Source organism: Castor canadensis, chromosome 2 (genome assembly GCF_047511655.1).
Source record: "Castor canadensis chromosome 2, mCasCan1.hap1v2, whole genome shotgun sequence".
In the NCBI taxonomy this organism is placed as follows: domain Eukaryota; kingdom Metazoa; phylum Chordata; class Mammalia; order Rodentia; family Castoridae; genus Castor; species Castor canadensis.
Genome location: NC_133387.1, coordinates 139,748,706 through 139,768,791, shown reverse-complemented (window position 1 = coordinate 139,768,791; position 20,086 = coordinate 139,748,706). Strand labels below are relative to the sequence as shown.

Here is a 20,086-nt window from a genome sequence, read left to right as displayed (position 1 = left end):
GTAGTCCATACAGCAGTTCTGTTTTAGAGAGATCAGTTTGTTTGTCTGGTATAAAAACATTTATTGAATGCTTATATTATAAAGGTTATATATATATGTTAATAACATATATATATGTTATTTTTCTTTAGATAGAGTTTATCATTTAATTCTGATGCAGCAGTATATAAACTCTATTGTACAGATAATGAATCAAATTTAGAGAGGATAGGTAATCTGTCTAAAACTCACAAAGAATGAAGGTAGGACTCAAACCTGGCAGTTTGATACCACAGCCCATGGTTTTAGCCAGTGCCTCTCAAGTCATTACCATATTGAGCTATTCAAATAGACTTTGGCCTATGTGATTCTACCCCTGGTTTGGAAAGAATAGCTTCAGACACAGGTAAAGGAGTGCTGAGAGGAAAATTTATAGCATTAAACACATACACTTGAAAAGAGAAAAAGTCTCAAATCAATAATCTAATCTTCCATCTGTACAACCTCGATAATAGCTAGATAAATCCAAAGCAAGTAGAAGGAAGGAGATAATAAAGATAAGAACAAAAATCAATGAACTTGAAAACAGAAAAACAATAAAGAAAATCAAAGAAACAGGGTTAGTTCTTTTAAAACCTCAATTTAATTGACAAAATTCTAAGAAGCCCACAAAGAAAAAAAGAAGAGACAAATTCGCAGTATCATAAATGAGCCAAGGGAATTCAGCACAGATCCTGAAAACATCAGTTAGGCAATGAACAGATACAACTCTGTACACATAAACGTGAAAACTTACAGGAAATGGACTACCTCCCCCTAAAGCACACACTATTTACCCACTGTGACATAGATAACTTGAGTAGCCCTATAACTTTGAAGGTAATTAAATTCAACTGTAAATCATACCTCTATAAAGCTGTTAGTCAAAAACAGGAGAAAATCTTTGAGATCTGGATAGTCAAAGGGTTGTTAGATATGACACAAAAAGCATGATCCATAAGAAAGAAAATTTGATGAGCTGGGCTTTAGTAAATTAAAAAATTGCTATTTATTTATTTAATTAAAAATTAATTATCATATTCTTGTAACTAGGCGTACATTGTGACATTTACAAAATTGCTTACAACATTAAATTCACTCCCTCCATCCTTCTTTTATCCTTCTCCCCCGACTCTTAGAATGGTTTCAACAGATCTTATTTTTCCATTTTCATATATGAGTACATAATATTTTCACCATATTCACCCTCAAGATTTCTTTTTGCTCTGTATTTGCAAAACAAATATGTGACAGAGGATTTGTATCTCGAATATATAAAAAATATTCTCAAAACTCAATAGGAAAACAAGCAACCTAGTTAAAAAAATAGGTAAATGACATGAACAGACATCTTATCAAAGAAGACATACAGGGGGCAAATAAGCACATGAAAAGTTGTTCAACATCTTTAGCCACTAGGGAAATTAAAATTAAAATCACAATGATGCATTACTACAGATCGCTTAGATAAGATATAGCAAGAACTCCAAGTGCTGGCAAGGATATGGAGCAACAGGATCACTCATACATTGCTGGTGGGAAAATAAAATATTACTGTCACTCTGAGGAACAATTTGGCAGTTCTTAAAAACTAAACACATGTCTAACATACAACTCAGTAATTTCACTACTATTTACCACAGAAAAATGAAGATTTAGGTTTAACACAAAAACCTATACGAGGATGGTTATGATAGATGTATTTGTAACATTCTAAAAGGAAATGACATTCAACAGGTGAATGTTTGAACTAACTGTGATCCAGTCACATCATAGAATATTACTCAGTAACATGAAAAAACAGCTATTGATGTACCCAACAACTGGGATGAATTTTCAGAGAATTGTGTTAAGTAAAGCAAGCCAATCCCAAAAGTTACATACTGTATGATTCCATTTATATAACATTCCTGAAGAGGCAAAATTATAAAAATGGAAAACAGATTAGTGGTTGCCAGGTATTAGAGATGATCATGGGGGAGGCAGAGATGTGGGTGTGGCCATAAGGGGTAGCTAAAGATAAATGTTATGATTATCGTCATAATAATTATGATGATAGAAATGTTCTACACTGACTGTGTCATGGCCAATGTCTGGGCACTGATAATACAGTATAGTTTTGCAAGATGTTACTATTTGGGGAAACTGAATAAAAGGTACACAAGATTTTTCTGTATTGTTTCTTATGGTGAAAATCTGGCAGATTAAGAGACAGTGTGATTATTCTTCCCTTTTAATTTTCACATTTCAAGGTGGAAGTGAGACAGAGAGAATCCTGGGGGAACTCCAAAGATGATGAGCTTTGATGAATGACATGGCAGAGAAGGGTGGGAGGACAGTAGCCATCTGGCCTAGCTGAGGTGATAGGATGCATTATTGGAAAAGTGGTTCAGCTAGATGGACATATTGGTTCTTCAGCATTAGCACCAGTTATCTCACACTAGTCCATCAAACCCAGCCCAATTTCTGTCTCATCTATCAAGTTCTTAATCATCTTAATCCCTTCCTCATCTCTGTCAAGTTGGAATTGGCAGATTTTGATTAATGAGATAATTTCTTTAAAAAGTAACTTCAATTATACATCTGACTTAGTACTTCCTGAAGAAAGCTATTTCACCAATGGGTATTCCCTAGGTTGGGTTCATATTGTCCTAACACCTTTGCAAATCTTGTTTACTGATGGTTAGATTAGGAGCTGAGGGCACAGTTCTGTGGTAGAGCACTTGCCATGCATGCACGAGGCCCCAGTTTGTTCCCAGCACTGAAAAAAAAAAATTGGTTGAGTGCTCTCCTGAATATCTGCTTCTTGGCTCTCTAAACTCAATGATTTCATGGGTTGGCACGTAATTCCGTATAGTGATATTTGCATTTTTACCTTCTGCTTATTTCCTTCAAGAGGACAATAATCTTCTTGGAGAATCATTGAGTAACCTAGGTGATTATGGTATATATTCAACCAATATTTTTGATTGAACACATTACCAAACATTTACATAAAAGATAGGACTCTGACATTTGACCTTTTTGTGGTTTATAACATCATAAATTTATTGTCTTATTAGTCCTGGAGATCAGAAATCTGAAATCAGTTCAACTGGGCTAAAGTTATAGTGTCAAATGAACTAGTTTCTTTGGGACTCTGAAAGGGCTACAAGGGCTCTGAGTCCTGAGGGGAACAGGGGTCCCAATTTTCTTTGAGTTATAGCTCCCTTTTCCTGTGTTTTTTTTTTTTGTGGTACTGGGGTTGAACTTAGGGCCTCATGCTTGCTAGGCAGGCACTCTACCACTTGAGCCACCCACCAGCCCTCCCTTTTCTATACTTAAGATAAGCCAGGTTCATCACTTCGACCTCAGCTTCCATTACCACCTAGCCTTCTCTCTTTGGTTCTGAAAGATGATCTTAAGCTACAATAGTAGAAAATTAGGTTGAACTCAGTGAGAAAACTGGGATGACCAGCCCTTAAATACCAGGTAGGGGTAGTGGCAATGGAACCATGTCATGAATACCAGAGAGCCACCTGTCCAGTGTACCTGTGATCCTGTCTAGAAGATGACCAGCAATCTATGACCTGCTGGTTTTATGAGGTTGTGCTATTCTAGACTGAAGGGTTTCTTGGATTGATTCTCTAAGAAAAAGAAAGCTGTGTTCCTTTTCCCATTTATATTTCAACTACTATAAAATTAGTCTTGACCATCTTTTGCAAGTAAAACTCCTACAAAGATGGTAGACTCTGTAGTCTATGGCATCTGTGTTCCCGTTCCTAATATGTTTTATAACTCATGCATGATGTTTGAGTAGGTTCACATGAAACTGTATTTATTATTTTCTCTGTTCTTTCAAACTGCAAAGCAGAGTACTGTGTTGTTATACAGATGTCCCGTGGGTGAAATGCCTGAGAAGCCCCACCCACTTTCCTGGTGTGAGAAGCATGAATGACTTTCAGAGAGGGGGTTCCTTGGGTCTCCTGGGCTGGGTTTTGCATGTGCTTTACCTACCTGATTGCTTTGGTAAGATGCTGTTGGGCTGTTCCATATAAAAATTCATTTCTTGTCATTAATTTCACAGGGAAACAAACCTAAAAGTTCGTCATGCATTACCAGTTACCTCAGAACTTGGAGCAGATATTAGCAGACTTGCAAGGTTTGATGGTAAATGTTTTAAGTGTTTTAAACAGACAAACAAAAATATCAAAACCAAAAAACAATGTAACAAGCTAACTATCTGTGATCTGGTTTATGTTTCTTTTTACTGAGTGGAAGGACATAAAATTCTCTAAGTGTCAAATCCTAGAATGTCTTCTTATGCTAAAGAGTAAAAATATATTCCAAGAGGAGAATGACTTTATCAGTGCATCATTTATTTCAACCTTTTTTCTTCTTATCTAGATCTCAGTCCCTTCAATATCATAATGCACTTCTCTTGCTTGACTTTGGACTCTCTGGAGCCCTGTGCAGACTTGCTAAGGATGAATACAGGCCATACTTTTATTTCTAATTTCAGGTCTAAATATCCATTTTATGGTTCTATAACAACTTCTGATAACTGTGTAAAGACAGTCATTCTGCTTCACATTTTTCTGTACCTTGCATAGTGCTTGGTATAATGTCTGGAAGATAATAGGTGTCTAAGGAGAATATTCTCATTTATAAATCAGTTGCCTTTATTTTAGACCAAGATTTTATTATCACCATCTTCACATCATTCAACCCAGTCCCCTACTCATCACCATGATCTCTCTTGCTTCTATGCTTTTCTGGATAGATCCTGTTCTTTTCTATTAAAGGTATCCTGGCCTGTAGATATTGTCCATCCTAGTTATATCTGTATCTTATGATTAAGAGACTACAGAGAAACAAATCCTTTGAAAGGAGACACTAATGGTAAGGTTTAAGGCACAACCAAAGGCTGTAGGAAGAATCTTCGGGCCTTCCTGCCACCTCTCAAGGGTCGTCTTTTGCTTCACCCATTTGTAAGCCTGACCCTGTATATCAATATTTCCATACAGATTGATTTTATTTATTAATGAGTCTTTATGTGTTTCCAAAATGTTTTCTTTGGGTCCACTAAAAGAAAATGTGATGAAGGTCTTAGTATCATCCCGTGAGTTAAAGCACAGAGTTTACATTGTACAATTGCTCCAATGTGAAGCTTAGAGCTTATTCTGTCTATGCTTTGTATTTGCTTATAGTCTCCATTTGGATTTTGTTAATATTTTAATCTCTTTTAAATGAGGGCTGTTATAATAAAATGTTTGTAGAAAAAATATTCTTCCGAGTTGGGATTTAAGTCAAGGAAATAGCCAGGAAACTTTGAATGGTCCAAGAAATATTTTGATTATATTAAAACAAATTATGCATTTTCTAATTAAATAATTTTTCAATGAAATTTTACTATTATGTAAATCTAAGAAAAATAAATTGTACTTATGAATCAAAACACTTTCTTAAAATACTTCATTGACTACTTATGAGTCCCCTAAAAGGGGAAACTAAATATAATTTACCATTACTCATTTCTTTCCTGGCAGAATTGTACCTTTATGTCTGTGCCAATCTATAAGGAGGTAGAAATTCATGATTTTTAGTTTTCTTAACCATCAAAAGGCATAAAACTATTGTTAGAGTTATTTTGTTCCTTTATGAAGATGCTGGCACAGAGAGCCTGCACTATGGTGCAGTTACAAATAACCCTGGATGGAATCTTAGTGGCATAGACACAGTAAAGGTTGACTTTTTTTTTTTAGCATTTGTAAAGCAAGAGAGTTTATTGAGATAGAAAATTGTAAATTGGGAGAATTGAACCCTCAGAGTTGGAAGGGGGGGGCTCCCAAGGGAGGATTCCTGAGAAGTGATGTAGTCTGAGTGTTTTATCCATTTTCTTCAGGGTGTTGCTCAATCTCTATGCTAATTAGGTATGCAGAAAGCAACATTTTGGTCAGCTGTTCCTGCAAGGTTCTGATTGGTCAGCCCTGATCCTCACAATCCCTCCTGCCTTTCCATCTTTCCACCCTTTAAGGTCACAGGGATATCATAATCGAAGTTTCCCTCATGACACATTCTGATGTGGGTTGGAGAGTGTTCCCTATCAAATATAACCATGGTATCCACACTAATGGCTTTGAAGTTCACCATATCAGGATCAGGGTGAGATGAAAGAGACACACTAGCTTTTTTTTTTTTAATTCATATGTGCATACAGTGTTTGGGTCATTTCTCCTCCCTCCCCCCGCCCCTTCCTTTACCCCCCTGCCCCCTCCCTTACACCCCCCAACCCCTCGCTACCAGGCAGAAACTATTTTGCCCTTATCTCTAATTTTGTTGAAGAGAGAGTATAAGCAATAATAGGAAGGAACAAGTGTTTTTGCTAGTTGAGATAAGGAGAGCTACACAGGGAGTTGACTGGCATTGATTTCCTGTGCATGTGTGTTACCCTCTAAGTTAATTCTTCTCTAACTAACCTTTTCTCTAGTTCCTGGTCCCCTTCTCCTATTGGCCTCAGTTGCTTTAAAGTATCTGCTTTAGTTTCTCTGCATTGAGGGCAACAAATGCTCTCTAGTTTTTTAGGTGTCTTACCTATCCTCATACCTCCCTTGTGTGCTCACGCTTTATCATGTGATCAAAGTCCAATCCCCTTGTTGTGTTTGCCCTTGATCTAATGTTCACATATGAGGGAGAACATGTGATTTTTGGTCTTTTGGGCCAGGCTAACCTCACTCAGAATTCTGTTCTCCAGTTCCATCCATTTACCTGCAAATGATAAGATTTCATTCTTCTTCATGGCTGCATAAAATTCCATTGTGTATAAATACCACATTTTCTTAATCCATTCATCAGTAGTGGGGCATCTTGGCTGTTTCAATAACTTGGCTATTGTGAATAGTGCTACAATAAACATGGGTGTGCAGGTGCCTCTGGAGTAACCTGTGTCATAGTCTTTTGGGTATATAACCAAGAGTGGTATTGCTGGATCATATGGTAGATCTATGTTTGAGTTTTAAGAAGCCTCCAAATTTTTTTCCAGAGTGGTTGTACTAGTTTACATTCCCACCAGCAGTGTAAGAGGGTTCCTTTTTCCCCTCATCCTCACCAACACCTGTTGTTGGAGGTGTTGCTAATGATGGCTATTCTAACAGGGGTGAGGTGGAATCTTAGTGTGGTTTTAATTTGCATTTCCTTTATTGCTAGGGATGGTGAGCATTTTTTCATGTGTTTTTTGGCCATTTGAATTTCTTCTTTTGAGAAAGTTCTGTTTAGTTCACTTGCCCATTTCTTTATTGGTTCATTAATTTTGGGAGAATTTAGTTTTTTGAGTTCCCTATATATTCTGGTTATCAGTCCTTTGTCTGATGTGTAGCTGGCAAATACTTTCTCCCTCTCTGTGGGTGTTCTCTTCAGTTTAGAGACCATTTCTTTTGTTGAGCAGAAGCTTTTTAGTTTTATGAAGCCCCATTTATCTATGCTATCTTAGTTGCTGAGTTGCTGGGGTTCCATTGAGAAAGTTCTTGCCTATACCTATTAATTCCAAAGTATTTCCTACTCATTCCTGTACCAACTTTAGAGTTTGAGGTCTGATATTAAGATCCTTGATCCATTTTGAGTTAATATTGGTATAGGGTGATAAACATGGATCTAGTTTCAGTTTTTTGCAGACTGCTAACCAGTTTTCCCAGCAGTTTTTGTTGAAGAGGCTGTCTTTTCTCCATCATATATTTTTAGCCCCTTTGTCAAAGACAAGTTGGTTATAGTTGTGTGGCTTCATATCTGGGTCCTCTATTCTGTTCCACTGGTCTTCATGTCTGTTTTTGTGCCAGTACCATGCTGTTTTTATTGTTATTGCTTTGTAATATAGTTTAAAGTCAAGTATTATGATACCTCCAGCGTTGTTCTTTTGACTGAGTATTGCCTTGGTTATTCGTGGCCTCTTGTGTTTCCATATAAATTTAATGGTAGATTTTTCAGTCTCTTTGATGAAGAGACACACTAGCTTTTAACTATTTCTTCCTGTCATATTTCGCAGCCTATCCTGAATCACCTGACTGATCTAACTGCAATGGTGGCTAGGAAATAACAAATTCAGATATTTGTTGAGCACTAACGCCTCTGCCACACCTTCTAAGAATTGAGAAGTATGTAGGTCTGTGCCAGGACAACGTATAAAGATCCAGGCTGGATCAGGTGGATTTCCTACATGGAATTGCTGAATTGGGGCCAAGTATTCCTCTCTTCAGTATGAATTCTCATTCTCTAAATCCATCACACCCTGCTTGGGCTTTTCTTCTTATAGCACCACCATTTGGCACACTGTACAACTTATTTATTTTCAAAGTTTGTTTTTTATTGCCTGTCTTTATCTGTTTTAAGGCCAGTTACATGAGGATCTTTCTTTTGTTCATTGATATATGTCAGTCTCTCAGAATGGCACATACACAGGTACTCAATAAATCCTCATTGAATGAGAGAATGAATGAATAATGAGTGTAAGTGCCAGAAAGTGAGGGTCAGGAGAAGCATCAGGCTCCAGAAAGCCATGGCAAGGCAGAGGAAGGGCCTGTGGTGAAGACGTTGGGAATGGAGTATGGACTCTGGGGAAGGAGGAAGGTTCCTAATGGGGCCATGTAGAAAAAACAACACACAAAAATACCTTTTCTTTTCTTTCTTTTTGTCTCTGTTTTTTTTTTTTTTCAATAGTGCTGGGGATTGAATCCAGTGTCTCCCACATGCTATGCAATGACTCTACCACTGAGCTACATTCCCAGGCCCAAGAGATACGTTTTCTATCTGTGTAGAAAACGGACAGGGATCTTCTGGGATGGTACTTTTGTAATGTCTTTGCTTCAGAATCTTTTCTACAAACAAAACTGAACATACTAGCCCCAGATTTAAATCAATGCAGATGCTGCTGCTCAGGCAGGCTGATGTAGGGAAACAGTCCTCGGCTCATACTCTTTCTTTATTATAGTTGAGGTAACTGAGGTCCACACAGGTTAAAGGACTTGCTTATATATATAAAACTAGTCTTTAAAAATATTCCGTAGAATTTACTTTTAAAGTGCTTTAATAATTATTGCTTACTAGGTGTGACCTCAACTTTTTTTCACACAGGAATGGAAATTCACTAAATCCTCAAAGTAAAATTGTTTTCTCAAATAAAGAAAATACAGACCTCTCTTTTCTATTATATATACTTAAACTGTGGTCACTTTTCAGAATACATATAATGCCAGATTCATGAGGGTGGTACATGTCTGGGCTAAGAACCAGATTTCTGTTAAATTTAGTTTTTCATTCTTAAACCTTGGGTTGCATTTTTATTTACCTTAAAGTTCAAGGGAACATGCTGTTTTATGCTTATTAAAAAATGATTTCCTAGTTCTAAGAAAGCATTGAAGAATGAATGGATGGATTAAGGGGAAATAAATTATATGCAACACACAAATTAGATTTTCCCTGTTAGCAACCAAATTTAAAGACTAAGAGAGTGACACAAGATGTGGTATGGAAATGTCTTTGAAAGAGTTGGGACAGTTTACAAACTGTATCCCTCCCACGATTACTCTTGCTTTCCTGTTGTCTTAAATTTTCCCTCTATCCATTTCTCAAGACCTACTTTACATGTTTCTCTCTCTCTCTCTCTCTCTCACTACTCCATTTCCTTCTCTTTCCTTTTTTTCCACTTTGCACCTTTCTTAGTCTCTTCTCATCTTCCTCTCCTACTCTTTATATTAATTGTTCTCCCTACATGTAAGTGTCTTTTTTCCTGTTATTCTTTATCTTTTCTGTTTTTAATTCTTTCTCCAGATCAATTAGTTTTAAATCTATTTACTAAGTACTTCCTAAGAACAAGATGTAAAGCAAAGTATGTAGAATTTCTACATATATTATCAAGATTCTTTTGATCCTTACTCTCCAATATTTTCCTACCTTTCCCCGCTTTTGGTCTTTATTTACCTTAGCCTTAGAAGTATCAATGGAATTTCAGGTTTTCCTCTAGTGACTAGAAAGACTCCATTAAGTCATGGGAATCAAAACCAGATACAGCATTGCATCCTTTAGTTTAAATTGAAAGTATGGCATGTCAGTGTTATGTGCCTTTGGAAATGTCCTGTCTAGCTTTGGCAAGGTGTAATTGATGAGACTCTCATGAGAGGAGGTCTGTTCCTATGTTCTGACTGTACTGAGTATATCTTTTAGCTTGTGACTTCTGGGTAAATCTGTGTATGGCATTAGTTTTGCTTCTCTCTACTCTGTGATTTTTCTTCTGAGACTTGCCAAAATATTTGTCTAACATCAAATTATGGTTTTCTATCTTTGTTTTATAAACACATATATTCTAAGCATCTGAAGACCTGATTTCCCACTCCTATTCCTAGAGAAGTCCCTACTGAGGGCTCTTCGCTGAAGACTTCGGTTGACCTGGGATCAAACTGAGATGTGTAGGGCCTCAGGATGCTTCTTATAAATCTCTCTGCCTGCCTTAATCCATACCCAAGTATAGATTAGGCATTCAGTAATTCATTCATTAAATGTATATTTCATGCAATGCCAAGGGATTTGCCTGGGGGTACAATGTTAGTAGAAGACTCAGGCCTTCCTTTCACAAAGCTTGTAGTCTAGGGGAAAGACTTACATGCACAAAGGCTCATACCAAATAAGCCTTTAATAAGGTAAAGGTCTAATGTTTTCAGCCCTAAACATTATGGTGACATATGAACAAGTACTCATTATGTATCAAGTCCATGCTAAATTATCCTATTAACTCTTTTCAGGCCTTGAAGGAAGAGATTATTATTAGCTCCAATTTATGGATAAGCAATTTGAGAATCAAATAAATTGAATGCTTCTCAATGTCATATGGCTACTAAGTAGTCAGAATTTGAGTCCCAAACTACTAACAATGTCTGTTGTATGAAGGACACAAAATCCCAAATTCTAAACTACAAGATGAAAAGCAGCATTGAGAGTGATGGAAATTTAGCACAACAGCTTAGCTCCTGTTAGGGTAAGAAATAAGTTTTATAAATATGAAAATAGAAAGGAGCAAAATTAATTGCTAGAGATCAAGTTCTTCCAGGACCAGGATAATATCATTTTTTAAAAAGAACAATCTTCTAAGTGATTTTTGAACATCAGGATCCCTGATAAGAATTTCTAGAAGAGCTGACCAAATATAGAGCCCAGAATACATAAGATAGAATTAGGTTTTGGTAGATAAAGCCACTTATTTGAAAAGTTCTGTAAAAAATCTTTTTATAATTTTCAAACAGCTGTAAAAATAGATATGCCATCTGTTGAATTTTATAAGAAAAGATACATAATTTGATCTAATGTTGTAACAGATATAAAATAAATCGAGTAAGCCTTGATTTTTCATGTTAAAAGTCTTATAGAAATTGGAAAGCTTTTACAAATAAGTAACTAGAAATACTTGTCAATTATACATTTGTAAACTGGACATTCTTAAGCCTTGGGAAAACCCCAGATGTAAATTGTCCAAATGTGTTCAAGAATCTTTTGCATATTGTTACTGACTGGCCTGAGATCTGCTTTTTGCAACTCATGACAAGTTTACATATTTTATATGACTGTTAATACTGAATTCTGAACCAGAGAAAGGTTGACTATTTAGGAATCTTTGTGTATTTTGTGGTCCTTTCTAAAGAGTAGCATGTGTGTAATTAAAACCCAGAAAAATGAGCATCTCTTTTTGGCTAAAAATATAAATTAATTAAAAGGTTTTGTTAGCAACTTGTGGCTTTTTTTTTTTTTTTAGCATACATTAGGATTTCATTGGTGTTTCATTGTGACATTTCCACAGATGCATACAGTATACTTTGAACAAGGTCACCCCCTTTATTATATTCCCTTAACTTACAAGATAGCTTTTCCATTCTCCTGGCTAGAAGTACAGCCCAATGACACCATTGGTGCATGGGAAATAGATGGAGAATAACTTCCCTTTTTACAGCTAATGCTAACGTAGCCATTGTGGTGGTAATGATGGGTGGCTAAAGACTTGATAGTTGAAGACTAACTCTCTTCTTTCTAAGGAAAAAGTATCATAATCATCATGGCAGCAGTAGTGGGAAAATTGAAGGAGCTCTTGACTGCAGAAATTCTTGAATAGCAAGAATGATGTCCTATTCAATGCATACTTTTTCTTATGGAAAATTACAGTGCAGATCATCATGAAATATTGTTAATCACATACAGAAAAAAATAACACTAACTTCTCTAGAAAATCATGGAATATTGGATACTGAGTTCCATTTTTTTTTGATAAACTACAGATTTCCTCTTTGAGGTAAATGGTTTGAAAGGTTTTTCAAGTTGATGATTAAGCAATAATCCAGACAATTACATTTAGAGCGCTGAAGAAGGTGCAGAATGAACTCTTAAAGACTTTGTTAAGTATGGGCATTTCCAGGTGATTACAGAATGATGAATTGCTGTCTGCTGTCTCATCTTTTCCCTTCAGAGAGGCAAACAAATGAGACTAGGTAACTTTGATTATTTTTATACTTCATTTTTTTTCATTTTACACTTGGATTTCCTTGAAGTTGTATTGTTGCTCATTTAAGAGGATTGTGCTTAAATATATTCAGTGAATGACCTTATGAGACATGATGCTATTTTCACCAAATGATTTCCTTATCAGTTGCTAAACTGACCATTTACTCTTTCTCTTTGATACAATTAGAAACAAGGAAGAAGAGTTCAAAGAGAGTTTCTCCTAGACCTCCTGATTCTTTATGGCTGGGATCTATTTTTGGTTGCTTTTAATGTGTATCAAGGCGTCCCACTTTTTTCACATTGTTCTTAGATCTGTTTGGCTTCTGTTAGAGTTAGATTACCCTAAACTCCATATTGTGGCAGGGCCAGATTGTATTCTAATCTCCCTTTGTCATCATGACTTTGGAAATATACCTACTTTCCCAATCAGTTATTAAAGATTTGCTTTACTAATTATTTCAACTCACACCCACTCTCTTGAAACCATCTGAAATTTTTTCCATCCATATCTCCAACAAACATTTCTTAATATCCTATTATGTAGATAGTATGGAAAATTATGAGAGTACAGAGGTGAATACAGTTCTCTCTGAAACGGAAACCTTTGGAAAGGGGCAGAAAAGAAATCGGGAAATTTGTGTTTTATGCTAATAGAGCTAAGAAAGGGGAAGCTGAGCATTTCTGATGTGACAAAAATGAAGTTTGGCTTTGTTCCCACCATTTTGTTTTGACTGAGCCACGTATTTAGGACTTAAATCACCAGACCACACTCTGAAAGAGGCTGAATTGGGGCTTGGCCTCCAAGAACCTAAGCAGAACCCCTTGGCTTCGCTGTTCCTGTCTGGAACCACACCCTTGTTGTGAGGCCAGATGTGGACGAGCCTTGGGAGCAGCAAGCCAGCATCTTCAAGGCTGAATTTGCCTCCATGTCAGCCTTTGCTTACGTCAATGAAAATGATCAAATGAAACTGTTTTTTATATTTCTGTTGGCAAGGACCATGTATCATGTTGTTTTTGCCCAAAGCACATTTTTCATAGTGGCCAAATTTGAAGTCTGAGAAATTGAGTCTTGGGTCAAGAAACTGGAATAAGCTTTAAGGGTTTCTGTCAGCCTATTATTTTATGTAGGTTTTGTTGGTGATGCTCAATTCAAGGTTATATAAAATTCAGGAATGGAAATTATTGGTTAAGACCATGAATTCTGAGAATTTATAAAAAGTTCCCTCATCTCCAACATAGTTTTCCAAACAACTTGAGCCAATTTAAATCAGTTTTAATTTTCTTTTTAATAAATAAGTAGGCTATAATAGGAGCTAACTACAATTCAGCCACTTGTCTTAGTATTAAAAAGTGACCTTGTACAGGTTATTTGTGTCATCCAAAACCTCCTACCAGCAGTCTCTAATTTACCAGTGAATGTCTGGGATGCTTCAAGTGAGTGTCCAAATGGGGGGAGGGTCTTTAGGCCAAGCTTTTAGTATATTGGGAAAGGTAGGTAGAGGTTGGAGAAGCAGCCTTGCCATGAGTCCCTCATTCCTTTTAGAGTTTTGTTTGTTTTTGTAATGTGAATGATCTGGTTGGTCAGTAGTGATCAGATCATGTAAAAACTGGCTGCTGTTACATCTAAGAGTTTTAACAGGAAAACAGAATCCTAGGAAGAAGGGAACCCATGTAAGAAGGCTCTAAGTTTAGAAGTCATCTTAGAGAGAAGATGCCCCTATCTTGGTGCTATTGAGAGGTGGTAGAAACTTTAAGAGGTGGGGCCTATCGGGAGATCGATCCCCTTAGGTCCCTGGGGGCATGCCCTCAAAGGGGATTGTGAATCTCCAGTCTCTTCTGTTTCTTTCTTGTCCTGGCCCTGAGGTGAATGACTTTGCTCTGCCACACATTCCTATCATGATGTACTGCTACAGGCCCAAAGTAACAGGGCCAATTGGTCATGGACTGAAATCTCCAAACTGTGAGCCAAAATAAGCCTTTTTTTTTTTTTTAATAAGTTGAACCTCATATAGAGGTTCTCTAAGCTGATCTGGTCTCCCTTAACCTTTGATCATTGCTGAAGATAAGTTCCCATTTTTACTTTCCAAGTTACCCTTTTGACTTCTGATTTAAAAATGTGTTTTTAGGGCTGCAGAGTGGCTCAAGTGGTAGAGTGCCTGCCTAGCAAGTGGGAGACCCTGAGTTCAACTCCCAGTACTGCTCCAAAAAAATGTATTTTTTAAAATTGCTTTTAAGAGGGAAAATCTAACACCTGACTCTGACTTGAAGCCAGACAAAATCAACCCACCTCCTTTTTATCCATTCCTTCCCTGTTTCCTTTTTCCCTTCCTTCTATCTTTCTCTCCTTCTGTTCTTTGTTCTTATTACTTCCAAAAGTTTAACCCCACTGTTTGCAATGCAAATGTATCTTAATCTAATAGTTACATCTGCTGACAGGGCACATAGGTGATTATTTTTATTTTTGTTTGATTTTGTTTTGTTTTCTGTCTGAAAAGCTCCAATCCTGAAAATGTGTATTTTCTTACTGAAATAATGGAACGAATTGATTCATTGATTTGGAATGGGCATGCCATTGGTTTGGGATGGGCTTGGAATTTAAAAAACTAGAAACATCTTCTGGCCACTTTGGGCAAGTTATATAGTGCCTCTCAGAGTCCCCAGAACTCTGAATCTAATCAAGATAAGAAGCATAGAACAGCTGGAAGGAATCACACTCATTCCCAAGCACACGGGGCAAACAAGACCCAGGTTTCTCTGGGGTGGAATATAGTAGGTACCCCGAAATCTTGATTACAAGCCCAGAAATACGCTTAATTTTGTCGTGAAACTGGCAGTATGCCATTTTAACCTGTGTGGACACATCACATTAAGTAAGAAGAAAAACTTATGGATAGTTACTGCTTTATATTTTCAAAAATTATTTGCCGAAAGATAGAAATAAAAATAAATGACTTTTTTTTTAAGGAAAAAAAATCATGACTGTTGTGGTCTCTATTCTTATTTGGACAGTAAGAAAATTATGTTTCAAATTTTTTGATGGATTTCCATCTTTGTATCTCCTGGCTTATTTTTCTTGACACAGTCCTGTGTATGCGATACTGTGCTGTCTAAAAAGAAAGGAAAAATGTACTGTATATTAAAATTATGGTGGTAGATTAGTACTCTGGGATTCTGAAGAGGTCTGCTTTTCTGTTTTCCAGGGATTGTTGTCTGTGAGGCGCCTAACAACAAATTAGATGAATTCACAGGAGTCCTCTCTTGGAAGGACAGCAAGCACTCCCTCAACAGTCGGAAGACAATCCTGAGAGGCTGCGTCCTGAGGAATACCAGCTGGTGTTTTGGAATGGTTATTTTTGCAGGTACAGCTCATGGCCCTTCACCAGATCTATGTGACCCCTTTCGGCAACACACATTAGTACAATCCATAGTTTTCCAAGTTGAGATGAGCACAGTGCTATTATTCCATGCAAAGTGTTAGTCTGGATTTGACCTCAGAGTGCGGGTCCCCAGGAAAAGATACCATTGTTCTGAAAATAGTCTGGGTGGCCCCGGGTCTAGGGACCACTGATTTCTTGAACCTTATTCTTAAGGATGCTGGGGCTTTCATGATGTAGAGGGCTATATGTACCCACTGTTCAATTTCTGTCTCTGTGACCCCATCTCAATCATTCATGCTATCCTATGTTGTAACCAACCTACCTTTAAACTGAGGGAAGAATATAAAAGAAAGAGCTTCTTTGCTCTGTTGTTCATGTTGTTGTTTGCAAGTGTTAAGCAGCTCTTTTGGGAAAGCCTTTGTAGAGATCCTGCAGTCATTTCTGTTTATACCATGTAGTTTCTTCTACTGTTTGTAAACAGGACAGTGGGGCCTGGAAAGGCTGTGCATGCTGGGTTGGGATGTGGGGAGGAAGGGAGGTAAAGTCCCTTCTGCTCCTCTTGTCTACCATTTTTGCTTTCTTACTTTATTTCTGTGGGTCCAAGGTGATACTTTCCTGCTCAGGAAGCTTACAGTAGCAGCATTTCATAAATCCATTCAAATTGTACTCATGGCTTTAATTGCTGGCCCTTGATTTTTTAAAATCCTGTTTATTGTGATACCAAATTAAGATATGCTTTGGGTCTGCTCATTATATGTGCAATCAAAATTGGAATGTTTTCCTTAACCAACTTTCCTTAACAACAACAAAATGCTCATTAAAGACTCAAAAGTGTTCCAGGGCTAGAAAAGTCCTCCCAATTTCTCTTAAACACTCACAGCTGTGGGTGTTAGCATAGCTCTTCCTCTTGGGTCATCACCATTTTAAGGACTTGAGAAATCCCTAGAAATGAGGAAGTATAGTGTTTTTATCTGGGGATGAATCTTACTTCATGAGTCTTTCATCAGATGCTTTTATTCTTTAGTCAGGGGAAAAAACCCTACGATTGTTTATTTCCTTATTTGCATTTTTCTTGCAAGAAATAGAAAACTAGGTTGATCCACAAACTTCCTTTTACTTTCCTACTTCACAATAGGGAGACTTCTTGAAGGTTTTCTGATGGAAAATACCCTCCTGATTTGCTCTCTCTCATCATATAAATTGTGGTGCCTCATTGTAGGGATGTTCTGTACCCCAAATGTTATTAGCATTTGTATGAGCCACTCAGGGGCCAAGTTCCCCTTCATAAGATTGTCTCTGTAGGAAAATGGTCTTATATATGTAGGGAGGTAAATTGAATAGAACTGCTCTATGGCAGTATCACAGGAAGTTAAGGATCAGGAAGATCTGAATTTATATTTGTTTGCCAGTGGTAGGACTGTAGTCTTCAACTTTCTAAGCTTCCTCTGCTATAACATGGACGTAATAATAAACATTAGAGAGTACATTGTCAAGGCCTAATGAGATGTTGCATACAGAAGAGGATGCTTCTCCACTTATCTCTTCTTTCATCATCAATTCAGAGCACACTGCCTGCTTCATGGGCTGAGCTGGGAAGACTTGCAGCTTTCTAGACCTTGGCGGGGGAGAGAGAGAGATATAAAAGGAGCTCCTTCTTCTTTTGTGATATGTTCTGGATGTTCACTTGCAGGGGACATTCATCAGGTAGACATTTGCCATGCAGAGAATGCCTGGATTGACTTTAGTTTGGGCACAAAAAAGTTAATAGAAAGCTAAACTAGAATAATGGTAAGCAGAAGAATTAATGGTTGGTTTTGTCCATGTCAGAATTGAATAGATGGGTATCTCAAGTCTCCTCAATCTTAAGACATTTGACTGGGGAACTAGATTAAGGTGAATGCCTAGAGCTTATGAAAAATGAATCCAAAATGATTTATTAACTATGCCTTTTGTATTGCTATTCTAGTTATATCTACTGCTAAGAATTGTGCAGTGAATACAGTTGGCAGGCATGGTTTACTTTATAAACTTATAATTTATAAAGGTCTAATATGTATTAACAGCTAGGCCACACTTTCCTGGTAATGACTTTCCTTTCTGCTCAAGAGAGGACCAAGTCTTATTTCTGAGATCAGGAGTCTTATTCATTTAAGGAGTCAATAGGTGCACACAAAGTTTTTGTGTTGTCTCCTATTTCCTCTCCAACCCCCTCCACCCAGGTCTGCTGTCACCCTTTTGCAATCTTGTCTTTATCTTGAAGGCTGACATATATGGTTGACATTAATAGCTTTCCTTACATTTTGGCTTTTGTATTGAGGATTTCTGGGAAGAGACCAAAGGGAGAAAGACAATTAAAGCCAAGGTATTTATCCCCCGGCTACATTCCTGTGTGGTCACTTCAGACAGGCTGGGTCCTTCAACTTCTTTAAGGTCAGTCTCCTCTAAAGGCTGCAAGTCCTACAAACCTCCCAGACTTAGGGTCCACTAACATTCCCTTCTTAATTCCTTCTGGCTTAGGTGGAGAAACAGTTTGATTGCTATTAATTCCTTAATAACAGCAATAATCTTGTTTTCGCTATATCCCTAACTATGCTTTTCTGAAGAGGTTTTTCTTAAATAAGTAAACTCTCCTGTGATTATTCTTGTTCAATATTTCCTGTTAAAATCCTGAATGGGACACAGTCTTAAATACACATTGGTTGATTATCTCATATAGTTTTACAAATAGTAATTAAGAATAAGAACTTTAGAACTAGATATATTGAGGCTCAGATTCTGGCTCTGATACTTAGTAGACGAGAAGTCTCAGACAAGTTAAATTTTTTAAGCCTCAGTTTCATTATTAGTGAACCGAGGATAATTGTACCTAATTTGTTGGCTTGTTATAAGCATTAGATTTAAAGTATATATGCACATTGCTTTAAACACAGCAGGTATTCAATCAATTCATTAAAAGTTTAATTATATATTGAATGCCTGTATATGCTAGGCATTAAGCTACTTATTAGGGAGTAGCAAATGTAGTGCCTTTACTAGTGTGGTTTTTCACACTTGTGGAGAGAAATAATCTCAAATAGAGTAATGAATGTATGATCTCAAACTGAGGTACGTGCTCTGAGGAAAATGAATATGGGCTCACAAGGGTATACAATAGAGGAAGCTGATTAGACTCAACAGTAGGGAAGGATTTCCTGATGAAATATGTGCTAAGACTTAAAGTAGAGAAGAGTTAGGAAAGAGAAAGCACTGGAGAGTATAGGAAAGGCAAAGAAAGATCTAGCTAGCCAAAAGGCACATGATGGGCCAAAGTCTTGTGGCAGAAGTGAGGATAGCAAGGTCAAAAAGTTAAGGTCAGTGGGGCACAAAGAGCACAGAGAACAGACATGGATACTTTGCTGGAGATATGGTGTGGGACTGGACTATGCAGGACCTTGTGGTTTGTATCAGTTTTGGTCTTTATCCTAAGAGCTTGGAGAAACTATTGCAAGTTTTTTTTTTTTTTAACAGGTGGGATATATATGCATTAAATTTGAAAGGTTGACTCTTGCCTACAGTGTTTGTAAATAGACAGCAGTTACTGGAAAGAGTACAGAATTGGGGTGTTGGAGAAGGAAAAATATTGATTAGAGTTCAGAGCAGAGTAGATGCAGGGAGACAGTTACTAGACTTTTTGCAGTTGGGAGATGATAGTATTTTGGATTAGGCTGGGAACTATGGGACTAGAGGAGACAGAACATCAGAAGCTTCTTAGATAGTTAAATGGACAAGGTTTGATAACCAGATTTAGTGGTGAGGATGAGAGAGGAATGAACTATGATTCTTAGGTATCTTCCAGTCTTCACAGTTGGATGGATGGTGGTACCATTCACTGAGATAAAGAGCCCTGGAGAAAGATCACGGGCTGGGCTGGACAAGAACCACTTGTGGGACCTCAGAAAGACCCAGGAGGGATGTCATATAGGTAACTAAATGTATGGGCTTAAGCATGTTTGATTTAGAGTTCCAAGGAGCAGTGTAAGCTGGAAATACCCATTTAGTCTATAAATGGTATTAAAGTTGTGATCCTATCTGCAATTTTCCAGGGAAGGTAGATTGAGTAAGGTGACACATGCATGTTTCTAAGGAGCCTCAGTATTTAATGGATGGGTAGAGTGTGTGTGTGTGTGTGTGTGTGTGTGTGT

At 37.2% G+C, this 20,086-nt stretch overlaps 1 protein-coding gene across 4 annotated transcripts in view; it reads left to right on the top strand.

Moving 5' to 3' along the window:
• Nucleotides 1-20,086, top strand: part of Atp8b4 (ATPase phospholipid transporting 8B4 (putative)) — a 258,513-nt gene that overhangs the window by 129,006 nt on the left and 109,421 nt on the right. For all 4 annotated transcript variants that reach the window (XM_074065913.1, XM_074065915.1, XM_074065914.1 and 1 more), the window contains 2 exons: nucleotides 4,085-4,167; nucleotides 15,729-15,887. In XM_074065913.1, coding sequence (XP_073922014.1) covers nucleotides 4,085-4,167; nucleotides 15,729-15,887 — 242 coding nt within the window. The remainder of the gene's footprint in view (nucleotides 1-4,084; nucleotides 4,168-15,728; nucleotides 15,888-20,086) is intronic.